The 24405-nt window shown below is 36.9% G+C and overlaps 2 protein-coding genes and 1 non-coding gene across 3 annotated transcripts; 1 reads left to right on the forward strand and 2 right to left on the reverse strand.

Annotated features, from left to right (window-relative positions):
- The first annotated feature begins 1886 nt into the window (after positions 1-1886).
- Positions 1887-9554, forward strand: CESA4 (cellulose synthase A4). The gene is made up of 12 exons (XM_008786946.6): positions 1887-2134; positions 2849-3047; positions 3763-3881; positions 3981-4041; positions 4156-4312; positions 4810-5422; positions 5505-5642; positions 6089-6214; positions 6301-6513; positions 7037-7561; positions 8179-8529; positions 8765-9554. The coding sequence occupies exons 1-12, from the start codon at positions 2054-2056 to the stop codon at positions 9344-9346; spliced, it is 3165 nt and encodes a 1054-aa protein (XP_008785168.2). The 5' UTR covers positions 1887-2053; the 3' UTR covers positions 9347-9554.
- On the reverse strand, positions 7687-7757 carry TRNAG-GCC (transfer RNA glycine (anticodon GCC)). Its single transcript has one exon. It is a non-coding gene; the product is annotated as a tRNA-Gly (tRNA).
- A 7047-nt stretch (positions 9555-16601) lies between the features above and the next one.
- LOC149753423 (uncharacterized) lies at positions 16602-17941 on the reverse strand. The gene is made up of 2 exons (XM_089923696.1): positions 16794-17941; positions 16602-16678 (listed from the first exon to the last, which is right to left on the reverse strand). Exons 1-2 carry the CDS (start codon positions 17738-17740, stop codon positions 16657-16659), a joined length of 969 nt encoding a protein of 322 aa, XP_089779822.1. The 5' UTR covers positions 17741-17941; the 3' UTR covers positions 16602-16656.
- Between the last annotated feature and the right edge of the window lie 6464 nt (positions 17942-24405).

Consider the following 24405-nt stretch of genomic DNA (forward strand, 5'->3'; position numbering starts at 1 on the left):
TCTAATATTAATATGTTATCTTGCCCAATTAAACTTTCTTTTGGAGTAAGACTCTGGCTATTACAGTAGTTGCTTTCCGTTGTCGTGATGAAAAATTACAAGTAATAACATAAGCAATTATGCTATTGGATTTTTTTTTCGTTTTTTTTCCAAAATTAAGTTCTTTTTTAAAAAAAACTTACAGAAGAAACTTTTTAATAATTAAACATTTAATTTGATATTTTTATTTAAAAATATAATTTCTCTTAAGCAACACAAAATATATATATCTTAGAGGCTCAAATTTAGTGTAGGTCTTACAATCCTTTATATGAAGATTTATGTGAATGTATGTTTAGTCTCATATCGGTTATTCACTGGGTAGATACTGGATATCTATATAGAATTAAGGAACCCAAATAATACCTTCCGACTAGTCTTTTTGGATAAGGTCCTAGGTTATGACAAATGATATCGGAACGAATTAAGCTATGTCAACTAGGAGATACTGCAGCACAAATCCAGACGAGGATGTCAGAGCTTAAAATAGGGAAGTATGTGAATCCTCCAATCATATAGACATATCTTCAAGCTTGAGTAGGTTGCCAAGGAATGCCGGGAATATGAATTAGGGGCTGGGCTTTAGATGTCAAAGTCCACGTGCCCAACTTGCGGATCTTCCGTGTGAGACCATGCAAATGTTAGTTCCTTGGAACGCGGATAAAATGTCCGAGAGTTGATATCTTTTTTTTTTTTGGTAAATGAGAGTTGATATCTTTTATTGGTGACTTTATCAACCAAATTAGTCGAGTATTGTTAAGATAGTTAAATTTTAACAAACGTGCATTTTAAAGGATATGATCGCATGCGATTGCCTACAAAAGACAGTGCTCTTTGGATTGCAGTGTCAGATTAGACATCAAGCATGTTCCGAGGCTCCAACGCTTTATTGGTGCAACATGCCTTAAGGAAACAAATCAATGAGCTTCAAGATAGACATTGAAATCCCAAAATCTATGGGATGCCTGAGATCGATCGGATGAACTCTGATATTCTGAAATGGAGGAAATTAGATGCCCGGCTAGATCCTCCCTCTCTTGTCAGTGGCATTGTATTAGATCCCATGCTGCCCCAACACCCACTTTTTCCCATATATTTGTTCTTGTTCCATGCTTCAAATAGGAAATAGTGCAAAAAGAGCTGTCGAATCCAAACCATGGTCCCTAATCTCCCTTAGTAGAACAGTTGTGGTTGTTGGTGGCGACGATCTAAGCTTCTTCTCTCTATTACCAACCCCTGTCTCTTGTTAGATAAATCACACATATAAAGGCACGCATTGAAACTAATAGCATGCATGGCTTTGAAATATTATGCATCCTTGTACCAAAAAAGATATTATGCGGTCCAATATCAGCACTGGTAGCAGAAGAATGAATACAAGTCTTTTCCATCGTCCTCTGATGCCATGGAGGCCAAAATTTATAGGAGCACAAATTATCTAGGCCTAAGTCCCGACCCACCCACCAGCCAAGATGGCGATCAAGACATTTGGATGATAACCTTTATGGACACTCCAACTCTTCTTAGAGCTTTTTCTTTAATCTATAATTTTCTGCGGGAAGCTATATTAAGTATCTGCTAACTTAAGATCCACACAATGCCCAGCTTTCGAATATTTTAGGTGACAAAAGTAGTGAGCCCGAGGGGTCGTTGTGACATCTCCATCACACTCACTTCTCTGGACATCAATGCCTCTGGGTATCCATGACCTCACAATTTTTTTTGAGAGAAAAAAAAAACCTGTCAAACATTTTTATCGTGTAGCATACGGTGTGGTAGGCCTTCTGCTTCAAGCGTACTGTCACAGGTCACCTGCTAGCCTTGGCTCCTACCAAGAACTTTGGTTCCAAGCGAGCCCAAAGAGCTATCTTCTCTTCGACTCAAAACCTCGACCCCCCAACTCACAGTTGGTGAAGGATGGATCTCTCCCACCTCACCACCCATAAAATCTCTTATCTTTCCTTCCCCCTTCATCCTTGCCGTGAGACAACCTTACTCTCCCTTCTCCTCATCCATGGACTCCCCATCCCCCACTGGCTTGGTCGCGGGATCCCACCGGCGTAACGAGCTGCATGTCATGCATGGCCATGAGGAGGTTAGTTTCTTTTTATCGTTCGTTTATGTTGATTCCTCAAGAGAAATTTAACAATGCTATTATGCATGAATAATAATTGAAATTTAGATAGCATCCGTTATTTAACTCATATCATGTCATGACGGCCCTTCGATAAACTAATATTTTTAGTTTATTTTTTTATGCCAATTAGTTTTTTCTTGTACTACCTAAAGAATGATCTCAGTGGCTTCAACAAATAAGGTCACCATCCTTTCAAATCAAAAGAGAGAAAAAAAACAGAGTGACAGCAGCTTTCCCTTATTATATCCATTATTTTCTGTTCTGGTGGTTGACAATGGCTATCGTACGTAGCATTCATTGTTTTCTTCCGAAAATCAGTCAGAGGCGAAGCTGGGCAAATAACAGCTGCTATTTCCGTTATATGGTAAATTCAATGGTTTTTGATGATGTCTGCTCTTCGGGGATATTATCGAAACCTTAAAGTTTATAGAAGTCCAAAGCAATTTAATTTAATTATGCTGAAGGCATGTCAAATTTTGAGCATCTTTAAGTTAGTTATTAATGTTTCTATAAGTCGCCAACCATTGACTCCGAGCCCAACCCAGTGGTTCGTAGTTGACTGTGGATGAGGTCAATATATACAGGGTCAATCATATGATCTAATTGAATTGCCCTAGCTTGGAAATCCATTAATCGACATGTTCATGTTGATTTTGTGGATGTATTTGGCAGCCAAAGATTCAGAATCACCACTTGAACGCAAAAGTTTGCCGTGTTTGTGGTGATGAGATCGGGCTCAAGGAGAATGGTGAGATGTTCATGGCGTGCCACGAGTGTGGATTCCCTGTCTGCCAGCCTTGTTACGAATACGAGCGGAGTGAGGGCAACCAAACCTGCCCCCAGTGCAACACTCGTTACAAGCGTCATAAAGGTTACCTTCCATCTCTCTCTCTCTCTCTCTCTCTCTCTCTCTCTCTCTCTCGAGTTCTAACTCTAATGCAGGAGAGTGGCTAACGTGAGTTTGAAAATGATGATTAATTTTCAAATTCACATTAGTTACTCTATGCTACATTAAAAAATGATGATGATTTTTTTTTCATCACAAAAAAAAAAAGAATTTGAAAGTGATGAAGGTATATGAATAGTTTATCACTTATTGTAGTTTTTTTAATTATTGGTTTTGAGTCCTTTGGTTTCTATTGCACCCATGAAAATCCATGTTATCACAGCCAATAGGCTATTATATTATTTTCGTGAATCGCTTTATTTTTTAATACAACTTCATCCCCATGATAACTATTCTTTTGAATCATAACATCAGATATTCCAAAATCAATACATATCTTTTGGATGGACTAGAATATCGTATTGTCATCAGCTAAAAGTGTTTTGGCATTGCAAGTTAACTATGGAGAAAAGAGAATTTGGATAAATCTTTAGGATTTTTTTTTCAATAATTAAAGAATTTAAAACAGCATGTCATTTTAATTTTAACTGAAAATAAAATTTTTCTCTTTGATATAGAGATTTTGATATTTTACTATGCAATTACTAAGAAAACATAGTAATTGTAATTTGAAATTAGATCACATAATGCATAAATCAAATCTCATTTTGTAACTCTGTTCATTGAAACGTTCCCACAGGATGTCCAAGGGTTGAAGGGGACGGAGATGATGGCGCTGATATGGATGATTTTGAAGACGAATTCCCACTTAAGAGCCCCAAAAAATCACAAGAGAATCATCGCTTGGATATTAACTCGGTAGCTATCATTAAAAAAATAAATAAAATTGATTTTTTCAAAAAAAAAGCTTCTTGCCATTCTAAGCGTGATGACGACATTCAAAATGCTTTTTGGCAGGAGAATGGTGACAGGATGCAACAGTGGAGGCCGAATGGGCTTTCATCCTTTACAGGCAGTGGTAAGATGAAAAGTAAAAAGGTCCAAGGCAACCATTATATGGGCCTTTGTTCTTATTCTCCATCGTTGGGCCTAATGGGCTGACATCAGTCGTTTTGTCGTGTGGGCTTTGCAGTCACCGCTAAGGAGTTGGAGGCCGAGAGGGAGATGGAAGGGAACATGGAATGGAAGGATAGGGTGGAGAAATGGAAGGTAAAGCAAGAGAAGAGAGGAATGATCAACAAAGATGATGAAGAAGATAATGATCAGGATGCTTATGAAGATGAGATGCTGTAAGATCTTCTCACCTATTCCCGTCTCGTGGTTCACTTTTGAATGATTAGTTCATATTCCTAGCTTCTCACTTCCAAAATCAAGGGTTTCACAAGGTTCACTTCAAAAGAGCGACCAACCTTCATAAACCTCTTCAAGTTGTATGTCTCATGCACCTAATTTTGATATTGAAATACCAGTTTTGCCCATGTTACCATGAAATTTTATTATTCCCATTTGAATGCCCTTATTAATTGGGTGAAGACAAATACTTTTTCCGAGATCGCTGCGTTGTCTCATTCAACCTTGCTCGTTCCAAAATTCAGCCAACCTTTTCTTCTTCTTCTTCTTCTTCACCCCTTTTTTTTGTTGTTGTTGAGGGGAAGGGAGGTGTAAACCACCTGGCTTTTATTCAAACTTTTCACTTTCCTTTTCAAATCGACGACATTACCCATTACGAAGAACTTGCATGCGCCATGCAAGTATGCAATGCGATAAAACTTGAAAATTTTTACAGAATGGCGGAGGCCCGGCAACCCCTCTGGCGGAAGGTGCCGATCCCGTCGAGCAAGATCAACCCATACCGCATTGTGATCGTCCTCCGCCTCGTCATCCTGTGCTTCTTCTTCCGCTTCCGCCTTACCACCCCTGCGAAAGATGCCTACGCCCTCTGGCTCACATCGGTCATCTGCGAGATCTGGTTCGCCCTCTCGTGGATCCTCGACCAGTTCCCCAAGTGGTTCCCCATCACCCGCGAGACTTACCTCGACCGCCTCTCCATGCGATTCGACCGCGAGGGGGAGCCCAGTCGCCTCGCCGCCGTCGACGTGTTCGTAAGCACCGTCGACCCTCTCAAGGAGCCGCCGATCATCACTGCGAACACCGTCTTATCCATCCTGTCGGTTGACTACCCGGTCGACAAGGTGAGCTGCTACGTGTCGGATGACGGCGCGTCCATGCTCTTGTTTGACGCGCTGTCGGAGACCGCCGAGTTCGCACGTAGGTGGGTCCCGTTCTGCAAGAAGTACACCATCGAGCCGAGGGCCCCGGAATTCTATTTCTCGGAGAAAATAGACTATTTGAAGGACAAGGTGCAGCCAAGCTTCGTGAAGGAGAGAAGAGCCATGAAGGTATGGTACTTGCTTTGGATCTGGTACTCCGTCTGATTCATGTCATTCTTTTGGGTTATCATACGATTTTGAAATGGTGCAGAGAGAGTACGAAGAGTTCAAAGTGCGGATCAATGCATTGGTGGCCAAGGCTCAGAAGAAGCCGGAGGAAGGGTGGGTGATGCAGGATGGTACGCCGTGGCCTGGGAACAACACAAGGGACCATCCGGGAATGATACAGGTTTCACTCGTTTACCCTTGTCTTTTTTTGACTCTTCTTTAGTATTTTTCATTTAATAATTAATTAATAATTTTATTTGTATGAAAAAAAATAATAAGTCTCTTCTATTATGAGTATGTATCATGGACTCTTTGCGGATATATATCAGGCATCCATGCATTTTACCTGCAAACCAAACCATATCATGATCAAATATTAAGATCATAATCAAAACTTCTGGCATGGCTAGATCAAGTCGAGTCCTTAATTGAATCTACAATGTAGATCATTGATTCCTAGTCCTTGCTTGAACTGCCGTAAACTCCTGGTCATCGTTTTGACTATGTTCCCCTTCGGTAACAAGTTTTGCCATCTTTTATCAATTATATCCATCTCATACTTCAAATAAAACAAAAAGACTTCGAAACTTCAACCAACAGATGAATAAAAGAAGAAATATTTTGTAGGTATACCTGGGGAGCGCGGGTGCACTTGATGTAGAAGGTAAAGAACTCCCTCGGCTCGTGTACGTCTCACGTGAGAAGCGCCCAGGCTACCAACACCACAAGAAAGCCGGGGCCATGAATGCACTGGTAAGCCATGAATTTAACAGAACGCCCATTTAGGTGAAACTATATTTGTATGTCGACTGTATTAATGTTTCAATGAATAATGACAGATTCGAGTTTCCGCGGTGCTCACTAATGCGCCATTCATGTTGAACCTGGATTGTGATCACTACATCAACAACAGCAAGGCCTTAAGGGAAGCAATGTGCTTCTTAATGGACCCTCAGTTAGGGAAGAAGCTTTGCTATGTCCAATTCCCTCAGAGGTTCGATGGAATCGACCCCAATGACCGATATGCCAACCGTAACGTGGTCTTCTTTGATGTAAGTTGTGACTCCTTGCACGTATTTTTTTTTTTTACAGACTCCTGTCACGCAGTAGCTGTGGTTACATATCAAATTAGCAAGAAAACTCCAAACATTATACGAGGAAAGATTTCATCGTTACTAGTTACTAGCTTACTGACAACAACCTTTTTATAAGAAGTATAGTAAAGACCCCATGCATCATGCCTACTACTTTAATTTGTATATAATAAATGGAATGTAATTAAATATGTAATATTATCCAAAAAAGCTAGACTAATGTTTTCTTCGTGCAAATTATCCTACTGCTTTGGCGATATTGGACTTTCCTAGCTCGCTCTTCATATGGTATATAATACTGCTTAGTATCAAGGAGTTTGCCAAATTAACCCCGACAGAAAATTTACATGCAAAGATTTTATCGCTGCTACTACTATTATGATAATGGGTGTAAGTTCTATAGGTCTTCCAAGAAACTAGGAATGGTCTCCATTAAGACTAGAACAAGGAAAAACTAATGCTTAATATGAAATGTTTGTAGATCAATATGAAAGGCCTAGATGGCATCCAAGGCCCCGTGTATGTTGGAACTGGCTGTGTCTTCAATCGCCAAGCATTGTATGGCTACGACCCCCCCAAGTCCCAGAAGCGGCCCAAGATGACATGCGACTGCTGGCCCTCATGGTGCTGCTGCTGCTGCTGCAGCGGGCGCTCGAGGAAATCCAAGTCCAAGAAGGAAGATCACAAGGGAGGGTTCCTAGGATTTATTGGCAAGAAGAGAAAGAAGAACAAGATGGTGGTGGTGAACAAGAAGAGCTACATGAAGAGGGGGTTCGACCTTGAGGAGATTGAGGAGGGGCTGGAGGGGTATGATGAGCTGGAGAAATCGTCACTCATGTCGCAGAAGAGCTTCGAGAAGCGATTCGGGCAGTCGCCAGTGTTCATCGCATCGACGCTCATGGAGGATGGCGGGCTGCCACAGAGTGTTAACAGCAATGGGCTCATCAAGGAGGCCATTCATGTCATCAGCTGTGGGTATGAGGAGAAGACCGAATGGGGGAAGGAGGTAAATGACTAGTCGTAATTCTTCCTATTGCTGTTCATAAAACAGATAACAGGAGAGCTGAGCAAACAAAACATCAAAAAGATTCGTAATGTTAGAAAAAAAAATAAAAATTCATAATTCCAAATTGCACCAGCCGGGAATCGAACCCGGGTCTGTACCGTGGCAGGGTACTATTCTACCACTAGACCACTGGTGCGCCGATAAGTTTTCTCCAAAGATCTATTTTAGATATTTGGAGCAAACCAAGGTCCAGCCTACCATCCTAGTTTGATCCAAGTTAAGGTGATAGACATGGAAACAGATTTTTGCGTGGTTAGATTGGGTTGGGTTGGCTAAGCCAGTTTAAAATTAGGTCCATTTGGGATCCAAGATGAGACAATGGGTCCTAGCTAGTACTCCATAAATTAGGTTTGCTGCCGGTTGGATCGTTGCGTTTAAAAACTAATTAAATGTTATATTGCATGCTTGGCATGTGATATATTAGAAATAGATGATCTATCTGTCCCAGAGGACAAAATATAAGTGATGGAATTTTGTTAGGAAGTTGGCTGTCATCAGATTATCTAAGCATTAGCACTTTTGGTTCTCTGAGAAATTGATTGAATTATGTCTTGCAGATCGGATGGATATATGGGTCCGTGACAGAGGATATCTTGACAGGCTTCAAGATGCACTGCAGAGGCTGGAAGTCTGTTTACTGTGTTCCTCCCCGAGCCGCTTTCAAAGGTTCGGCACCAATAAATCTCGCGGATCGGCTGCACCAGGTGTTACGTTGGGCTTTGGGATCGGTTGAGATATTCCTTAGCCGGCATTGCCCTCTATGGTACGGCTATGGTGGGAACTTGAAATGGCTAGAGAGGCTGGCATACACCAATACCATCGTGTATCCCTTCACATCCATCCCTCTTCTCGCCTACTGCACGATCCCAGCCATCTGCCTCCTTACTGGAAAATTTATCATCCCCAGTGTAAGTAGCCGAATCCTAATATATAAACAAATTAACTAATAGAAAGCATAATTATAGGTAGAAATTGCATGCATGCATGCATGCTACGTACGTAAATCACAATCCATATAACAAAAGGGTCATTTAAACGTGCTTCATGTTGCATGTAGGGTACTGTATATTTGTGTAGCAGTTCTGCAATTGAAAATATTTTTCTAACTTATACTACCTCTCGACGGACACCCTTCCTCAACAGCTGAACAACTTTGGAAGCCTATGGTTCATTGGTCTCTTCCTCTCCATCATTGCCACCGGAATCCTCGAGCTCCGATGGAGCGGTGTGAGCATCCAGGACTGGTGGCGGAACGAGCAGTTCTGGGTCATTGGTGGCGTGTCGGCGCACCTCTTCGCGGTCTTCCAGGGTCTCCTCAAGGTCCTAGCTGGTGTAGACACCAACTTCACGGTCACCTCCAAGGCTGCGGATGACACCGAGTTTGGAGACCTGTACCTCTTCAAGTGGACAACCCTTCTCATCCCTCCCACCACTCTAATCATCCTCAACATGGTGGGGGTTGTCGCCGGAGTGTCGGATGCCATCAACAATGGATATGGTTCATGGGGCCCGCTGTTCGGGAAGCTCTTCTTCGCCTTCTGGGTCATTGTTCATCTGTATCCTTTCTTGAAGGGGCTGATGGGGAGACAGAACAGGACGCCAACCATAGTGGTCCTCTGGTCTATTCTTCTTGCCTCCATCTTCTCTTTGGTTTGGGTCCGGATCGATCCTTTCTTGCCCAAACAGAAGGGGCCCATTCTCAAGCAGTGTGGAGTGGAGTGCTAATTAGGTCTCCCTTTTGGGGCCTTTGATTTGTTTCTTCTCATTTTACTTGACATCGATCGTTTCCGGTGTGGAGCATAAGAAAGTATTATGTGGGATTGAAGAGTACTTTGGTGCCAAATCTTCGACTGTTTGGGATGATATATAACACGCCATGTAATTAAATTTTGCTGAAATCAAGAGCTTTTGATACATGTTGCAGAAGAAGAAAGTTTATGAAAATTAAATAGCCAATCATCGATCTCTGTGACACTCTTTGAGTTGCTTTTAGTTCTTTTGAGAAAGGTGGTGGCGGGCCGCTCTCCGAGTTTGAGCCCGCCTTCTCCCTCTAATGCCTGCACAGAAGAGAAGGATGCCAGCCATCGGATCCAAGTGTTATTTTTCATATTTTCTAGCCAAATCATAGCAAGAGCACAAAAAAGATATTAAAATTGGAATCACCTATAGGCTATAAAAGGGTATATGAAGAGAATAGGTGTTAACAATTTTTCAGGAGTGTAAATTAAGTAAATGATATACGAGGGAGAAAATGTCTCTCTCTCATCCATGACTTTGAATTCTTGGATTAAAATCTTTTTTCAGTAACGGTGCATGGCTCGCTCTCCCTCCTAGGGTGATCTGAATTGCACATAGGTAGCTTGAATCACTGACATGTATCTTTTGTAATTTATAACCCAATCCACTTACAAGGCCTTGGATGCTTCACTAAAGAATAGAAATGCTGGGTTCTCTCTCTTCACTCGATTGCCCATTTCAAGCTCTTATAAAAATTTCTATGCTAAAATATAATACTTTGGGTGCTTCGCTAAAAGCCTAAAACACTGGCACCTTAGATTGCTTTCTTCACTCGACCACCCATTTCCAGCTCTCATAAATTATTAATATACTAACTACGATCCATCATTAGATTATTATCTATATAACCCCAAGAAAACTCAATATCTATTTTAACTCATCCGTGTAAAAGTTAATGTAGTTGTTAATGACAAAAGATAATATGTTAGCTATTATGTTTTTTAAGATCTGTTTCGAGGATAGGTGTCCAGAGCTCAGCATAGGATGAGCCTCGATTTTGTTATATATAATAAATTATACTAATTATATGATTAGGAAATGTTTAGACTAAACATGCCGTGTAAACATCACTTTGATGTAGCATATTTTGAATCCGTCGAAGTGTCTGGATATTTTTCGTTCAATGTATGCCCTGCTTTTTCCAATCATTGACGTCGGCTAGAGTAATTTTTGTCATCGTTTCAAGGGACAAAGTCAATATAATGTCACTAAGATTACCCTGTCTGACTTCCATTTCTAATTTTTCTAAACCCATGGATGGACCTAGTCAACGTTGTTAACCAAAGTTCAAATGAATTTAGCTACCGGCCACTGACTCACTTCCTCCATTATCCTTTTCAAAAATGCAAAATTCAAGGCTAGACTTAGGGATAGGGGTGGCAATCGGGTCGGGTCAGGCATAAACAGGTCGGGTCAAATACAGGTCAGATCAGAAAACTATAAATCTGAACCCGACCTGTTTATTAAACGGGTCAGGAATTGCAAACCTGAACCTGACCTGTTTATTAAACAGGTAACCCGATCCGACCCGTTTAACCTGTTTAATAAACAGGTAACCTATTTACCCAACCCGACCCGACCTGTTTAGACCTGTTTAGACCCATTTAACTTGTTTAGACCTGTTTAACATGTTTAACCCGTTTAACCTGTTTAACCCGTTTAACCTGTTTAGATCTGTTTAACCTGCCCAACAGTTAAACGGGTTAAACGGTTTAAACGGATCAGACATTTAAAACCCGTATCCGACCCAATTAATAAACAGGTTAAACGGGTCGACCTGTTTACGACCTGAACCTGTTTAGGCCAAACCCAAACCTGTTTATGGCGGGTCGAACACGGGTCGGGTTGGCGGGTCGGGTCATATTTTTCCACCCCTACTTAGGGATCGGGTAAATATTATAGAATAATTAGTCAACTTTTCCATATTTTCATATTTTTCTAGGTGGGCAAGTTGAGTAGTATTTACCTATAAAATTGAGAAAAAGTTTTACCCACCTAGAAGATAGGTAAATCATTTTCACATTAGCTGAAAAAATAATATTTTATTTTATTACTAAAATACCCCTACCATATAAGAATAATATAATAATGGTATAATATAATATAATAGTTATAATATTATATTATTTCATATAATAATATGTTATTATTATATAATATAATATGATGATATATTATTATAATATTATATATTATATTATCGCATATTATTGTATTATAATATCTTAGATCATATTATTATAATATAATATAATAATATATTATATAAAATATTGTTTGTTATATTATATATAATAATATAATATATAATTATATTTATATAATAAAGGGTGTTGTGGAAAATATGTATAGGTCTTGACAGCTTATCCTGAAAAGTAGTAATGCAAAAAAAATATAGATACTAGATTTCAGAATCTTTTTTCAATTCATAAAAAAATGTGGATAAAATATTTTATGCCTAAATATTGCCTGAAAAATACTTATTCAAATAAAAATATAGATAACAAACAAATTCCGGAGTCATTCCACAATGCATAAAAAAATATGAATAAATTAATTTTCTATCTAAATATTGCCTAGAAAATTCTTATCCAAATAAATTTCTTACCCTCCCAGGAATAGGTCCTAGATGATAAAATGTCGGAGGTCCCTCTCGCTAACACAACTTCTCCTATCTACATAAAATCAGCAAGCTATATATATATATTCCACCGTACCTTTTTCTGTGTGTCGTATTTTTTATTGTCCTATTCATCTTCTTTCTTAATATATTGTTACGTGCACGACTTTGCAAGTAATTAAATTATCTTCAGCGTGCGAGGTACGGGGCCAAGCGACTAAGACCCTTTAGATTTTCTGCTATTTGACATGGAATAGACGTATATATGTTACTAGTAGGACCAACACTGAAGAACAAGATTGCTGATGAATGATGATGGTAATTAAGACCAACAGTGTAACCCATCTCCCGGAGCTTCGCTTGATATCCAATCTCTAGTTCTTCACTAATACGGGTTCAGGTTGTATCGTTGGCGCAAAAAAAATAATTAATCTTTTTTTACAATGTCGTCCATCGAATTGTACCCTACACATATTTTATTGCGCTTCTAACTCTACATTCATCATCTGCATAAATCTCAAAGCGATAATTATGCTATCAAATTGTGGTTTCGCACAAAAGAAGGTGATAATTCAGTTCTACCCTACTATGACACAAAGATGTTGATCTACCAAGATGCTTTGTAGATATTTAAATCACATAAAAGAAAATCTAACAATTAATAAAATAGTGGTAAGAAAATATCTGGCCTGTGAGGTGTGAGAGGCACGCCAAAAGACGCACTGTCCTAAAACCGTTGTTGCCTTTCCACGTGCAGGTATTGGCGGTCAGCGACGGCTCCAAGATACAACCCAAACGGCTCACAGCGGGCCTAATCTACAGTGCACGTCTGTAGTAGGCAGATTACCTAGTCTATATCGGTTGCCCAATAATATAGAAAATTGTAAAAGAGAGAATGGTGGTAGAGAGAAACAATGAGAGGAAGAAGAAGGATTTTTTATTGTATTTTTTGTTAGATACAAGGAATGGCTCTTTTATAGGCCTTTTGTCATCCAACCATAACGGTTGAATACTTATGGCCTCATTAAGGCCATAATGAAAGATAATGGGAAGTTTTGAAACTTCCAAATGGAATTTGAAAAACTTAAAGATTATAACAACTCTTTTTTAAAAAATTTGGGGGTTACAAAACTTTTCAAAATTTATTCAAATTCCAACAATCCCCCACAAGTTTCAAAACTTTATAAAATCATATACATATATATAGAGAGAAATTTGGGCAGCTTTATACTATGCAATGGGTGCAGGTGTCTTCCGGACTTGAACCTACACTTAGTGTTGACAGTTCTAACCTGAAGGATCATAGTGAACTAAGTCTTGAACTAGACCCTTTGGACCAGATTTTAACATGCCACACACATAGTATTGATATAGACTTGGTGCGGGTTAGCGCTATTTATGGCCATGCGCTGAATCTTGATTCTCATGAGAGTTATTAGAGAACAGCCCAATTCTCACGGTCGCGGCCTCACGACAACTCTCATTTAGGTGAGTCCTCCAAGAATACATGTGACCTGTATCCTGCAGGAGTATGCCTGCCTCGGGCTCATTCAGGGTAACACCCTTCCTAACGTCACATATCAAAGCACTATTGCCATAGGGATGAGCAGGAGACTCTCTCCTTAAAAGTAGTGCTGAAATGAGTCACGCAATATGGATTGTTTCTACCCATTGAACCTTCTTCATGGGATCTCCAATCATAAAGGTTGGGTTACCTCCCTAGGTGACTCCCTTATGGGCTTAAGCCCATCCCCCTCGACAAATCAATGACAGCTTTCTTAGAAAGAGCTTTGGTTAGCTGATCAGCTATATTTTTCTCAGACTTTACAAATTCCAAAGATACAATATTCTTATTCAATAGGCTTTTAACTGATTTGTACCTCACTTGCAAATGTCTATTCATTTTCTTATTAGTATGTGCCTGCCTTACTAACTCTATTACTGCCTTACTATCACAATGTATGAAAATGGCAGGCATGGGTTTATTGACTAAAGGCATGTCAAGCATCAAGTTCTTAATCCACTCAGCCTCAGAGCAAGTTGTATCTAAAGCTATAAGTTCTGACTCCATAGTACTCCGAGAGATAATAGTTTGTTTCTTAGATCCCCAAGATATTGCTGCTCCACCCAAAAGAAATACATACCCTGAAGTGGACTTTACATCCATATTGTCTGTTATCCAATTCGCATCACTATACCCTTCAACTACATTCGGAAATCCCTTATAACACAATGAGTATTCCATGGTTCCTCTAAGATATTTAAAGACTCTCTCTAAAGCAATCCAATGATCTTTGTTAGGATTATGAGTATATCTACTAAGTCTCCCAACAGCATATGCTATATCAGGCCTAGTTTTATTTGCTATGTATAACAATGATCCAATCATTTGTGAGTACTTCAGTTGAGATACTGGTTCACCATTATTTTTCTTCAAATGCACATTTAGATCATATGGTGTTGATATAGATTTGCAATCAAAATAATTAAACTTTTTTAACATCTTTTCTATTGTACTGGTTTGATTAAGAGTAATTCCATTAGGTGTTCTTTCCAACTTCATTCCTAAAATTACATAGGCTTCTCCTAAATCCTTCATGTCAAACTTTCTAGAAAGATAAGACTTAACATCATTTACTATCTCCAAATTTGTCCCAAATATTAATATATCATCAACATAAAGACATAAGATCACATGTTCTCCATTACTCTCTTTGTAGTATACACACTTATCATATTCATTAATCTTAAAGTCATATTCTAAGATCACTTTATCAAACTTCTCATGCCATTGCTTAGGAGCTTGTTTTAAACCATACAAGGATTTAACTAACTTACAGACCTTATGTTCTTGACCTTTAACTACAATACCTTCAGGTTGCTCCATATATATCTCTTCATTTATGTCTCCATTTAGAAAGGCAGTCTTAACATCCATTTGATGAATCACTAGATTATGCACTGATGCTAAAGCAACTAAAATTCTAATCGTAGTTATCCTGGATACAGGTGAATATGTATCAAAGTAATCTATTCCTTCTTTTTGTGTAAAACCTTTAGCTACTAGTCTAGCTTTGTACTTGTCTATGGTTCCATCAGGTTTTAACTTCTTCTTGAACACCCATTTACACCCAATAGCTTTGTTTCCAGGAGGTAAATTAGTTAACTCCCAAGTGTTATTTTGAATAATAGACTCTATCTCACTTTGTATAGCTTCCTTCCAAAATGGAGCATCTAAAGAAGACATAGCTTCCTTATAGGTAGTAGGATCTCCTTCTATTAAAAAGGTATAAAATTCGTCTCCAAAATTTTTCTCTATTCTAGACCTTTTACTCCTTCTAACTCTAATTGTGTTTCTGGTTCCTTAGATGCATTTGTACTAGTGGATCATTAGTAGATGATTTATCTATTACTTGGTGTGAAATTTTATTTTTATAAGGAAATATATCTTCAAAATAGGTAGCATCTCTAGATTCTATAACTGTGTTATTTGAAATTTCACTAATCTCAGAGTTTATAACTAAGAATCTATTGGCACTACTATTTTGAGCATACCCTATAAAGACAGCATCTATAGTTTTAGGCCCTATTTTCTTTCGCTTAGGCTCAGGGATTGCTACTTTAGCTAAACACCCCCACACTTTCAAGATTTTAAGATTAGGTGTTCTTTTCTTCCAAATTTCGTAAGGGGTCTTATCATTATCTTTCACAGTTACTCTATTCAATATGAAACATGCAGTAAGAATTGCTTCTCCCCACAAATTCTCAGGTAGCCCAGAACTTATCAACATCGCATTAGCCATATCCATTAAAGTTCTATTCTTTCTTTCAGCTACTCCATTAGATTGAGGAGAGTATGGCGGAGTTATTTCATGTACTATTCCATATTCCTCACAGAAGATGCTAAAATTAGTAAGGGTATACTCACCTCCTCTGTCGGATCTGAGTTTCTTAATCTTTCTTTCTAATTGATTCTCTACTTCGGTCTTATAAATCTTCAATTTATTAAACACCTCATCTTTAGTTTTTATTAAGTACACATAGCAAAATTTCGAACAATCGTCTATAAAAGTCACAAAATACTTATTTCCTGCTCTAGTAGGTGGTCTGTTCGAATCACATACATCACTATGTATGAGCTCTAAGAGTTGAGTATTTCTTTCTACAGACTTATAAGGCCTTTTAGGTTGTTTGGCTTGTACACACACTTCACATTTATGTTTGAAGTTTAGATTGGACTTAGGGACTAAGTCTAGATCCATCATTCTTTTAATTTTCTTTAAGTGTACATGTCCCAATCGTTCATGCCATACATTAGAAGATTCAACATTGAAAACACTTGAAGAGATAACTTTAACTTCTGAAAGTACATTTAATTTAAACAACCCCTCACTAATAAATCCTTTCCCAACAAATACATTATTTTTTGAAATTACAACTTTATTGGATTCCATAACAACCTTGTATCCTTGTTGGACTAAGGATGACCCACTAACTAAATTTCTTCTGATTTCTGGAACATGTCGCACTCCTTTCAAAGTTAAGATCTTTCCAGATGTCATTTTCAAATCTATGTCTCCAACTCCAAGCACACGTGCAACAGAGTCATTACCTAATGTTACACTTCCTCCACTTGATTTCTGATAAGTTTTAAAATAACCATGATCAAAACAAATATGTACATTAGCTCCAGAATCTAACCACCAATCTTTATTTCCATAAGTAAAATTAATAGAAGAAGAACTAAAGTTATACCTAAAGGATGGCTCAGCTGAATTCTCTTGATCCATCAACATATAGACTTGAGCCTTTGGATCTCTTTGATAGTGATTTGACTTGGGCTTCGGCTTATACTCCTCAGTCTTCTTGAAGAAGCAATCTTTCGCCATGTGATTAGTTCTCCCACAAACAAAGCATAGCCTTTTCTCACTTCCTTTGCCCTTGAATGTTTTATTATTATTATTATTACGGTATTGGAAGTTTTGGTTTTGGTTAGAACGATTGTGGAACCTATTATTTTTCTTGAAGTTCTTACCCCTATGTTGGAAATTATTTCTCTTGTAAAAATTCTTAGTATTATTTTCAACTAGGTTCACCTTAGGAGTCTTTTCATCCTCTTTCTTAGTATTGGCTCTATGTTTTTCCTCAACTCTAAGAGAGTTTATGACTTGGGTTAAGGTTAACTCTCCTTGTTTATGCCTAAGGGTCCTAGCAAAATCATTCCAAGATGATGGCAACTTATCTATAAGACATGAGACTTTAAAATCTTCACTAAATTTGGTTCCCTTTTTCTCAACTCCTCTCAGAAGTTCTTGATACTCATGAATTTGATCTCCCACTAGTTTATTGTCTACCATTTTATAACTATTAAAATTTGAGACAGTAAACCGATCAATGCCAGCATCTATCATCCCATATTCAGCCTCTAAAGCATCCCAAAGTTCTTTTGCACTTGAGGTAGTGGCATGATACACATCATAAAGGTGGTCAGACAAAGCACTAAGTATTCTATTATAGCAGTGGTACTCTACTTGCTCATTAGTCATTTGTGAAGGTAACTCTTGATTAGACCGTGGTTCCTCTATTGCAGATACAAGTCCTAACACAGTCAACCAATATTTAAGTTGTCTTTGCCACCTACGAAAATTTTGTCCACTAAATTTTTCAGGCTTAATACTATTAGCTTCTTCCATATTTGCCATTCTAAATTTTAAACTCTAAGTTTTTAAAGTTTAAAAAGGGCAGTAGAGTATTCAACTGTGAGGAAAAATAATAACAATAATGTCACTAATGAATAAATTTAAACAAGATGTTCCTAAGAGTATCTCTTAATAATATACTATGTAACAATAACTTTACTAATAATTGTAAAGGAAAACAACCCTAATGTCACCAATTAGATTTAATACTTATATCTTCACCAAAACTATTTTTTTTTTTTTTAAATCAGAACAGTAAACTTTTTTTTATATATATTAAATAGTAAACTGTTTTTTTTTTTAAAGCAGTAAACTATTTTCTTAATTAAAAACAGTAAACTATTTTTTATATTAAAACAATAAACTGTTTTTTTTAACAGTAAATTGTTTTCTTTGATTAAACAGTAAACTGTTTTTTTTCTATTAAACAGTAAACTGTTTTTTTATTTAAAACAGTAAACTGTTTTTTTTTTAATTAAACAGTAAACTGTTTTTTGTTGAAACAGTAAACTGTTTTTTGTTGAAACAGTAAACTGTTTTTTTTTTTTTTAACAGTAAATTGTTTCCTTTGATTAAACAGTAAACTGTTTTTTTTTATTAAACAGTAAACTGTTTTTTTTTATTAAAACAGTAAACTGTTTTTTTAATTAAACAGTAAACTGTTTTTTGTTGAAACAGTAAACTGTTTTTTGTTGAAACAGTAAACTGTTTTTTTTTTTTTAACAGTAAATTGTTTTCTTTGATTAAACAGTAAACTGTTTTTTTTTTATTAAACAGTAAACTGTTTTTTTTTTATTAAAACAGTAAACTGTTTTTTTTTATTAAGCAGTAAACTGGTTTTTTTTTATTAAACAGTTTAATATTAAAATTGAGAATCTAAAGCTAAACTATATATATATATTATTATTTAAAGTGTATTCAGCAATGATTTCTATCAAAGATGAACAAAAACAGTGTTCAACTATGCATCTTGCAGAATATATAAACATATAGATGAAACAATACAACAACGGTTTTAGAATGTTGATCTACTAAGATGCTTTGTAGATATTTAAATCACATAAAAGAAAATCTAACAATTAATAAAATAGTGGTAAGAAAATATCTGGCCTGTGAGGTGTGAGAGGCACGCCAAAAGACGCACTGTCCTAAAACCGTTGTTGCCTTCCCACGTGCAGGTATTGGCGGTCAGCGACGGCTCCAAGATACAACCCAAACGGCTCACAGCGGGCCTAATCTACAGTGCACGTCTGTAGTAGGCAGATTACCTAGTCTATATCGGTTGCCCAATAATATAGAAAATTGTAAAAGAGAGAATGGTGGTAGAGAGAAACAATGAGAGGAAGAAGAAGGATTTTTTATTGTATTTTTTGTTAGATACAAGGAATGGCTCTTTTATAGGCCTTTTGTCATCCAACCATAACGGTTGAATACTTATGGCCTCATTAAGGCCATAATGAAAGATAATGGGAAGTTTTGAAACTTCCAAATGGAATTTGAAAAACTTAAAGATTATAACAACTCTTTTTTAAAAAATTTGGGGGTTACAAAACTTTTCAAAATTTATTCAAATTCCAACAAAAGAAACATATGATAATTCAGTCCTTATGAGGAAAAACCAAGGGAACATGCTTTACAAAAAAAACAGCCAATATTCTTTGATATAATTTTCTTTGTAGCTCGAGGTTCTATGATACATGAACAAGATTCAGAATACTTGTCGAAAGCATTGAATTAAAGTCTTCGACTTTCCAATCCCATTGTCAAATAGAGTAAAAATTAATTTCTTTTTTTTTGTTGATGAAACTAGTAAAGATTAGATCGCAGTGAATTCTTTTGAACTCCGTAGATCCAATGCAAATCGCCAGCAATCTTGCGTGGTGACACTGGGATTGCAATTGAAGTTATTTGAGAGGATTGGAACTTATGAAATAAACCATGCAAGGTCTTGTTGTGAGCTTGTCTTTTTTTTTATTTTGAAATATATTTCTTACAAAATAGTTATTTACTTTTTTTCTATAATATATATGTATATCTCTATGTAAGTATATAAATAAAGTAGTGAATGAATTTTCTCTCATTTCATTAACGAATGAAATGAAAAAGAGACCAGAGGTACGAAGGAGGAGGGGGAAAAAATTTCGGGCCTCAGCATCCGACAAAACTCTTAAGGTTTTATAAAATGGCAAAGCTTAGGCAAGTTGTAGGTCAACTCACTCACAAGCAGACCCATGGATGCGCAAGACACCTCACTCTAAGGCTTTATATATTATTATTTTTTCAAACGGTGCTTAATTGCTTAATGGTTTATTTGAAAATAAAAGCGCATGTTTCCTCAAAAAAGAAGGCACACATACATCATGTGCACGGAATTTCAATTTTGCCCCCAAAAGAATTATATATAACAAAGGGAAAAATAGTTAATGTAGAAGCTAAGCTACATTTTGACCTAACCAAAATAAATTTAGAGAAATAAAATCTAATGCAACATGCATGACAAGAAAAGTATATATGCTGTTTTTTTATTTTTAATAAATTTAATAATTGAGCACTTAAAGATAGATACCCGTAAAGGTTGGAATTCTATCAGAAAGTTCATGCAAGTAGATTTATGGCTGCGTCGATCGATTAGTACCGTAGACCCATAAAGTATCTAATAGTCCAAGTGTCTGTCCTTGATTGCTAAGGGGAAAAAAATTCCATTTGTTACTTTTTTTTTAGGTGTATTGTAAAAAAAAAAAATCATGTGAAGCTAACATGCAGCAGATTACGATAATAATATGTTAGGACCGTAGGTGTTGCCATCACATTAAAATCCGCAGAAGATAGTGAAGGCTTAATCATAGTCTTTAAACTGACCATTTCAAGCGCCCTTCCAGCGTTCGATTGCGACTTGGCCCATATCGGCCTCCGCTGTAGACGAGCCTTGCTGACTTGGTCCACATCGACCTCCGCCAACATAATATATCCTTTTCTCATATTTTCAGTTTGAATAAAACAATCAAAACTGTCCAGCAAGATGATGTATTCATGGGTCATTAGATAACTGCATAATGATTTCAATAATTGGAAGGATATCTAATCTCCTTGCAATAATTACCTTCCAACTTAATTTGACTGCTTGTAGCTTCAATTCTCACATAAGATTGATGAGCTATGTAAGTGAAACAAGTTAATGGTAACCTGTGTGCACTCTCACATGCACCTCAATCCAATGCTGCCATCTTATGTGCAGCGCTCATGAATGCAGCATTCCATCATGAGTACAGCACATTGCCAAACTTTGTCTGTCGTACATTATTTACGATCATGTCTAGTTTACACACAAATTTACATATATTTCAATGCACAATTACATCCATAACATGGAAATTTTAAAAAATAATTCTATATTCCATATAAGACTAAGGATTTTTTTTTTTTTTGGAGGTGTGATATTCGGGTTGTATCTTTCGCGCGAAAAAATGATTAATCTTCTTTTATAATGTCAACCATTGAATTACATCTTGCATGGATCTCAAAGTACTCCAATATCTTTCTTCCATATAGTGAAACCAACAGTAATGGATATCGAAATATTTTACCCTCCTCCTAACGAACCGGACGATTTTAACTAAACTTAAATAGAAATGGGTTTAGTGATTGTTTTAAAAATCAAAAATTATTTGGTTTCGGTTTTGGTGAATTTTCCAACTCAATTGCGACACGAATCCGAAACCGAAGATACATAATATCTCTTAGTACTTTGTATATTTAGTATAAATTCTAGCCCTCTATCATATTCAATATGTACCATCTATAGATCATGGATGGTAAATGACTAAATGGACAAATCCTGGAGGCTAGAGAGTCAGTTTTTTTTTCTTCGGTTCTTCTTCGCAATTATTGTGTTTGTTGAAGTTGTTTTCTTGATGCAGTTGAACTTGGTTTTAAAAAAAAGTTGAATTATTGTGCTTGTTGGATTATTGTATTACCATTTGCGGGAGTTTGTTAGGTGGTTGTGTTATTATTTTTGAAAATATTTATTAATTAAGTTGGTATGGATGCTATAAAAATTATAGATGATATTTTTAATTTAAATATTTATATATATAAATTAAAATAAATAGAAAAAGTTAAACGAATATGGTTTTATAGTTTTGGTTTTGGTTTTTCAGTTTTTTCCATTGGCGGTTCTAAATTTTTTTTATTTCAAAAATCAATCGGTTTCGGAGAGCAGTGGTGGAGTTTGGATCTAGTTTTTACTTTTTTACTAACGGCACCGAAATCCGGCCTATTGATACCCCTGCTTCTACCTGCTTGCATGGATTTTGAAGGGGTGATCCACCAGTTGCCAACGTGAAGGAAGGTGAATCATGGAAACTTTCCTTGACTGCTAAATGGCCGTTGATTCAAGCACGAACGCCAATTTCCTCTTGACATCAACTCTATGCTATGAAAAGTGGGTGCGATGTGATTGGCTTCATCACAAGTCAACATGACTCCAGTACAGCGGTACATAAGAATACAACTAATGCCAGCAAATTATACTTCACATTAAATGTATCAATGTGGCCATGCACACGCCAATCAATCCATCTATTTTTTTTAGGCTATTCACCAAAATAAAGCGCACGATAAATAAGATCTACGCAAAAAAAAAAAAAATGATTGGTGTGGTGCCCAACTATATGGTGCCAGGGCCGGTTTAATTCTTAGACGATTAAGACCTCGGCTCAAAAAAAATCTGTTAAGAAAAGGTCTCAAAGATAAAATTTTTTTTAAAAAAAAATTTCTTAGTGAACTCATCTAGAATGCCTCAAGGATAAAAGAAAAAAAAAATCTTTCTTAGTAAAGTTGTCTTAGGCCCCAAATGCATTGAGCCGGTTCTGTATGGTGTATGCGGTATAGAATATTATTTGTGAGCATGATTTGGCAAGATGGGGCCCAGACCGATGGGAACGGACCTCGGAGGGAAACCTCCTGGAACGTGGCCGTTGGCGTCAAGGAAGTCCCTTTCATGGCTTTCAGCCGCCGCCCTCGAAACTTCCGCCTCCATCCTTTACTTCCTTCCGTTTAGTTGTTGAAGCATGCTTGTCCGCATCGTCGTAGCCAAACGGATGCTCATCGCGCGTGTTCTCTTGCGGCCCATTCGGCGTCAACGGCTCCATTCCCATTCTGCTCTCATGTCATGTCCCAACCAAGAACGCAATTTCCTAATTTTTCATTGCTTTAATCTATGGCAGTGATCGGAAACTCTTCTAAATATCTCTAGTCTCAAAGTCTTGGTAAAAGTAGGATTTGATTTTTCTTTTTTTTGATGAAAAGGATTTGAATTTAGAAATCAAAAGAATGCAATAATTTGCTTGAATGTGCTCGAAGGCTGCTAGAGCTAGTCTACATGGGTTAGGTCAAGGTGTGATCAAGATTGTTAGAAAGTCTCACTAGAATTTTTTTGATGAAATTAAGAGGGAGTGAAAAACTGCGAGCCAATTTACTAGAGGAGAACAAATATGTACAAGAAAGATGGTGGAAGAGAAAAAAATGCACAAAGATGCTTCCTAACCAGGAGGAAGGGCGATCAATGATTGATCGCCAAGGAAGAAAGGTATCTCCAAATCTTACAATGTTCTTCTTTAACCTTTTTTTTAAGGACCGAGAAGGCATAGTGCAGCCGTCGAGAAAATATCCTAATGTTCTTGTCAAGCCAAACATGTGAAAACAAGACCATCAACAGTTGGTCCTTAGATCTTCTCGGAGAAGGTTGAATGTTCTTCATCCTCCAAGTGGTCCACATTGAATGCAAATTGGTGGTGGTCCAAATGCTATTCGATGGCGGGTCATGTGTTTATCGAGTTTGATGAAAAAGAAATTTGAAGTTGGCTCAAGGTTCTCTAGTTACTAATCAAAGTGAATGCAAGAATCAAAACATGTGACTCGCTATCTTGTGGTGGACATTTTTCATGCCCTGATGTGACATCAAACACATTGCACACCAAGATGTTTTATATGCATGGCCCAGTACATGATGTCCCTGTTTTGTTTATTGATTGCTCTAGTTCTAATTGTAATAATACACCAAATTCTTAAGAAGGTGTTTGGTATGGGGTATCTCAAGATCAAGATGGAAGTAATGAGATCATCGCCTTTGATTGTACCATAGTGATCTTACGTGGCAGTGATCCCAAATCATTCCCACACCTCAAATCACCGTCCAATCTAGTGATCCTGTCTTTGATATCAGGAATCCAAGATAACTCTAGAACCACGATCTTAGGCTAAAAGTTTAGAATAAAAATGGCCCTCAGTCTAGCAAAATAAAATAGTATATCATTATACTATTAATATATTATATCAATTATATTATATTATATTATAAGTATAAATAAAAATATCAATTCCATAATAATAATTAATATACCTTAAAGTACTAATAATTTATAGAACTAATAAATATATTTTATAGAATATATTATACTTGATATATATATATATATATATATATATATATATATATATGTGTGTGTGTGTGTGTGTGTGTGTGTGTGTGTGTGTGTGTGTGTGTGTGTGTGGAATATATCAAGGATAATTTTGGTATTATATGATGATTGATCTTGGATTCCTACAGAATACCAAACAGATTACTCATTGATGACGGGAAATCTTTAATCACTAAAATATGCATACCA

The sequence above is a fragment of the Phoenix dactylifera genome, chromosome 6, assembly GCF_051530095.1.
Source record: "Phoenix dactylifera cultivar Ajwa chromosome 6, Ajwa_hap1_PhDact_Kaust_v1.1, whole genome shotgun sequence".
Classification (NCBI taxonomy): Eukaryota; Viridiplantae; Streptophyta; class Magnoliopsida; order Arecales; family Arecaceae; genus Phoenix; species Phoenix dactylifera.